The sequence below is a fragment of the Galeopterus variegatus genome, unplaced genomic scaffold (assembly GCF_000696425.1).
Source record: "Galeopterus variegatus unplaced genomic scaffold, G_variegatus-3.0.2 Scaffold4802, whole genome shotgun sequence".
Classification (NCBI taxonomy): domain Eukaryota; kingdom Metazoa; phylum Chordata; class Mammalia; order Dermoptera; family Cynocephalidae; genus Galeopterus; species Galeopterus variegatus.
Window position 1 is genome coordinate 67,781 of NW_007730913.1, and position 5,407 is coordinate 73,187.

At 47.3% G+C, this 5,407-nt stretch overlaps 1 protein-coding gene across 1 annotated transcript; it reads left to right on the top strand.

Annotated features, from left to right (window-relative positions):
• The first annotated feature begins 2,848 nt into the window (after positions 1-2,848).
• On the top strand, positions 2,849-3,775 carry LOC103603815. The gene has a single exon (XM_008588403.1). It carries the CDS (start codon positions 2,849-2,851, stop codon positions 3,773-3,775), a length of 927 nt encoding a protein of 308 aa, XP_008586625.1.
• Positions 3,776-5,407: the final 1,632 nt, after the last annotated feature.

The window sequence follows — 5,407 nt, forward strand, 5'->3', positions numbered from 1 at the left end:
GATGTGCAGTCTTTAAGCTTTCTAATAATAGAAACGATATTCTTACAAATGGAGTCTCACTGGCTGGTCAAATGACATTGGTCAAAGGAGAACTCAGAGAATGCCTCCATTTGGCCCTGCATTTTACAAAAGCTTCCTTGTGGTGGCTGAGAGTGGACTCAGGAGTAGTTCTCCCAAATTCTAATCCTGACCCTGCCATGCAGCAATCATATGGCCTTGAACAAGTGATTTAGCCTCTCTAAGACTTAGTTTCCCCATTTGTGAAAAGCGCACAATACAACATTCTGGGGGTGGTGAGGAATCTGTTCTGAAAGCACTCTCCCTAGAGAGTGCTCAGTAGATGTCACCCACGATCGCCACTGCTCTTGTTAATCTCCCTTTCACGTCTTGCGGACCTAAGTGAACTCAATGACTTCCCAGCAGTCCTCCCATCTCTGCCCTGATTCCTTCCCCAGACCTTTGCACGTCCTAAGAGTTAACGAGTGCTTGGTGGTTAATCAACTGACTTTTGTAATGTTGCAGTTTGTGCTCCAAATCAAAGATGGAAAAGGATGCGTAAGCCCTGAGACCTTGACCTGAATTTGAGTGATTTGGTGAGTACCTCTTTCAGACCTTCCTTTTAGATGATTTGCATATGCCCTTCCTCTGAAATAAAGAGAAGACCCCAGATGATTTCTCCAGTTTCTTTTTTTTTTTAAATTTATTTATTGAATCAAAATTGATTATACATATTTTGGGGATTCAACATTGAGACATGTTGATCTAGCATATATATTGTTACAAATTGTACTTATTCTTTATGCACCTTGTTCAATCTCTTCCCATCCCCCTCTCCTTCTCCCCTCTCTCCTCTAATTACCCTAGATTTCTTCTCTCCTTCTGAAAGAACAATGGTTACTCTGTTGATTTGTTGCCTAGATGATCTGTCCAATGCTGAGAGGTGTGATCAGGTCCCCCAATATTATCGTAGAGCAGATGCTTCTTCTGTCACTCTGAAATGGGCTTTTTGGAGAGAGACATCCTCTTCTTTTCTTTATCTCTGCTGGTGACTCTCCTTGTGTCAATGTACTCCAGTGGCTGGCAGACCATCTGCTTGGTGGTTGTGGTGTCTAGCTGCTTTCACGGCAGCCATGGTTATTGTGGTGGCTGTGGTGGACCACCCACATGGAGGTGATGTTTTTGGCATGCTCCTTGGCACTGGCAGTGTGCCTGGTTGTGGGGTGTGTCTGGTCCCCGTTTCCATGCCTTGGGTCACCAGGTAGGCCCTGAGGTGCTGGCACAATGTGCCTGGTTGGGGGAGGGGGGTCCAGTCCCCTTCTGCATGCTTTGGGTCCCCAGGAGGGCCCAGAGGTGCTAGTGCAGTGTGCCTGGTTGTGGGAGTGGGGGGGTCCAGTCCCCAGCTCCAAGTCCTGGGCCCCTGGGTGGGACCACGAGGTATTGGTGGTGTGCCTGGTTGTGGGTGGGGGGTCCGGTCCTCAGCTCCAGACCTTGGGTCACTGGGTGGGCCATGAGGCACTGGTGTGGTGTGACTGGTTATGGGAGGGGTGTTTGGTACCCGGCTCCATGACTTGGGTCCCCAGACAGGCTCCGAGGAGCAGGCATGGTGTGCCTGGTTGTGGGAGGGGGGTCCAGTTCCTTTCTCCATGCCACGGGTCCCTGGGGAGGCCCTGGTCACTGGTGGTGCGCCTGGTTGTGGAAGGGGGGTCTAGTCCCTGGCTCCATACCTTGGGTTCCCATGCAGGCCCCAAGGTGCTGTGCCTGGTTGTGGGAGTGTGGTCCAGTCCCTGGCTCCAAGCCTCCAGTTCCCAGGCAGCCCCAAGGCACTGGTGGTGAGCCTGGGTGAGAACTAATTTTTTGTCCTTTGCTTACTTCTAAAATGGGGGACCTTCCTGTGAGAACCAGTATATGAAGTCCATGGTTGAGCTAAATTGCTGCTGTGCTGCTGATTCCCTAGGGAAGGCTTTTTGTGCAGCTCAGGGTTTAATGGTTGACCTTAGAGGTACTTCCCACTCTGCAGAGACCAAGTGGATCTGGGTTGTGTAGAAACTGTGATCTGGGCCTGAGTTTTTCATCAAATTGCACCCCATGCAATTCTGCATTCCCAACCGGTTTCCTCTGAGTGGTCCTGTGCTGACTGGGGGGCAGATCAGCTGTCCTTGCTGTGCCCCTGTGTTCTCCCAGTGGGCCTGTCTCCCCCACTGCCCATGCTCCAAACACTTCCCATGGGACAGGCCCTGCACCAGTCCCTTGCGCTGACTCACCGGCCTCTGAATGGTTCCTTTTTTTCCATTGTTCTGGCTCCTCTAACCCTATTAGTGGTCTTGCTGTCCTGGGGGCCACCAAGGCCCTCTTCTCCCCTGCCACCTCCAAGCAACTCCATCCGAAGGGCACAGCTGCGGCTTCTGCCTGCTCCTGCTCCATGTGCTCAGCAGCTCAAACCTTAAAGCAGCCATGGCACGAATGCTTCGAGCAGTATTTTGCTTTTTCTCATCATGGTTTCTCCTGTCTTCATTAACTCCATAGGTCTCTCCTCCTCTTCCACTGAGCTCCTGCGGCCCCAGCTTGGCTGATGTTACATTTTTATAGTTGTAAATTTGTTGATTTATGGGAAAGTGTGACACTGCAAACTGTCTATTCCACCATCTTAACCAGAACCCTGATTTCTCCAGTTTCTTTGATCCCTGTCAGTACTATCTAAAATTATCATCCTCTATACCTGGGGATGATCGTGGGGTCTACTCCTTGAGACTGTACACAGGATCAGAGAGCTGGAAAACCGCCCCAGAAGTTTCAACACAGATTCACCCTTTCTTGTTCTTTCCTCCTCCAGGAGCCTGCCTTGAAGATCATGAACTTGTCTTCTGAGCACTGCAATGTATCGGACTGGCTGAGGCTAGAAGCAACAGTGAAGGCCTCTGTCTATGTGGTTGCTTTCTCTTTTGCCATGTTCATCACTGTCATCATTATTGTAATAGTGTCACAGAATTTGACACTGAGGAAAGAGGTCCGATACATCCTCCTTTGCCATCATCTGCTGTGCATCTCCTCCTACTGTGGCCTGGGGATTGTTTTCCAAGGAATGCAGGCCCTGCTGGCTGACAGCCCCCTGCTGATCTGCTGGCTGGTGTTTGGGGCACAGATAAGTGCTGGAGAAGGGATTCTCTTCACTCTGGCCTTGATGGCTCTCAACACTTATGTGGTGATCTGCTGGCCACTGAAATCTCTGTCTTTTGTAGATTCAGTTAAGTATAGGGTTCTGGCTGGGACCTGGACAACCATCATACTCAAGAACATCTCCTTATTCCTCATAGAGGGCACCTACCCCAGTACGGTTGCCATTTTAAAATCTGAACCCATCTGCCCCGTGATCTTGAATGGCACTCCTGCCAGAGCCATTAGCATGGTTTTCCTTTTCATTCTTTTGTCTGTCATCCTTATAAGTTACTTTCTGATATACCAAGAAGGGAAACGGGCTGGCCATTTTAATAGGTCAAATGTCAAAGCAAGGAAAACTGTCCTTATCCATTTAGTGCAGATAAGTTTACATGTAATACCAACGCTGCTAGTCGTAGGTTTGGGGAAGAAATGTGGAGTGTTTTTCTTTGCTTTAAATTGGGTGCTTTTCGGTGTCTTTGCATTTGCCCACTGTTTTAACCCTCTGATCTATGGGCTCCAGAACAGAGAGCTGCAAAGCAGATTGCACCGTTGGAGGTGCTGTCAGCTGTGCTGTGCTCACACAATGAACAGCAAGGGGGCCAGGTTAGCCAACACTTAGCCATTCTGAATCGGTAACTCTAGTCCTAGTGCAACATCAGCTAGGGTTGAGGACCTGCCTTTACTCAACCTAAAACAGATGCCTTGATTTGATTTTGAAAGTAATATGAGTAAATCAAAGTGATTCTTCTGGCCCACAAACTTCACTACTGCGTGCACTCAATCAGCTTCACTGAAATCATTTTAGTGTTTTTAATTCTAAACCCAGATCAACATTTTTGGTAGCATGACCAACTGTGTCTGAGTAATTAGGCAGCTTTTGAGAATGCATTTTTTTTTTCGGAACTGAGCAATAGTCCATGGTTGATATGAAGAGAAGTTTGGCTATTCTCCTTATGTTAATTAGGGGTAGTTTTGGCCAAATATCATGACAAAAACAGCAACCAAATAACTTCAAATAGTTCAAATTAATTAAATAACTTCAAATAGTTCAAATAACTTCAAATGACTTCAAATAGTTAGTGCCTGATTTCTTTCTTATGTAAAAGAAATCTGGAGGTATACAATCCAGGGCTGTGTGGCAGCTCTGCAGTCAACGGGCTCATTCTCTTCTACCCCGCCATGATTAGTGTGCTACCTCATGACCCATGATAGCTGTCAGTGCACCTGTCATCACAACCACACTCCAACCAACAGGAAGGGGGAGGAAGCAAAGAAGGGCCTGTACCCTCCTTCTAAAGACACTTTCTAGAAGTTGCACAAAACACTTTTTCTTACATCTGATTGGTGAAAATTTGGTCACATGGCTATGCCTACCTTTAAGGGAAGGTGAATAAGTTTTAGCTGGGTAGCAGTGTCCCCAGCTAAAAATTGGCATTCTTAATCCTAAAAAGGAAGGAAGAATGGGCATTGGGAGGGAAAAATTATTTCAAGGACAATTTTCCTCTCAACCAAAAGTATAAAAAAAGACAATGGATGGGTTATGATCACCACAAACATATACAGAGCATATGATATATGATATATATTTCAATATGATATACAAATACAGAGTTAACTGTTCAGGATCCCAGGAAACTAACTGTGTTATGTCAACAGCTTTCAAACAGAATGACGTCAGTAAGAAGAACACAAAACTGGTTTACACATGGGAGTTAACTCATCATTTCAATCTAAGCACGTTGTAGGCAGCAGGATGAAATAAATTCTTTCACAGAAGCTTACATGTGATATTTCTTTAGATAAAACATCCATTTCTTTTCTTTTTTTTTTTTTTTTGGCTTTTTTTGTGACCGGTAAGTGGACCGCAACCCTTGGTGTGGGGTCGCCAGCACCGCACTCAGCCAGTGAGCGCACCAGTCATCCCTATATAGGATCCAAGCCCGCGGTGAGAGCGCCGCTGTGCTTCCAGCGCCACACTCTCCCGAGTGCGCCACTGGGTCGACCCAAAAACATCCATTTCTTTTCTTTTTTTTTTTTTTTTTTCCTTTTTTGTCTTTTTTCGTGACCGGCAACGGATCGCAACCCTCAGTGTTGCGCCCGTACCTCACTCAGCCAGTGAGCGGCCGGTCTGTATGTGGGATCCGAACCCTCGGCGGGAGTGCCGCTGCGCTCCCAAGCAGCGCACTGTAGCAGTGCGCCACCGGGCCGGCCCCAAAAACATCCATTTCTGAATCGGTCAGGATTGAGTTCT

Excerpts from the sequence above, each read along its gene's own strand:
- LOC103603815 (XM_008588403.1), top strand. The coding sequence starts at position 2,849 with ATGAACTTGTCTTCTGAGCACTGCAATGTATCGGACTGGCTGAGGCTA.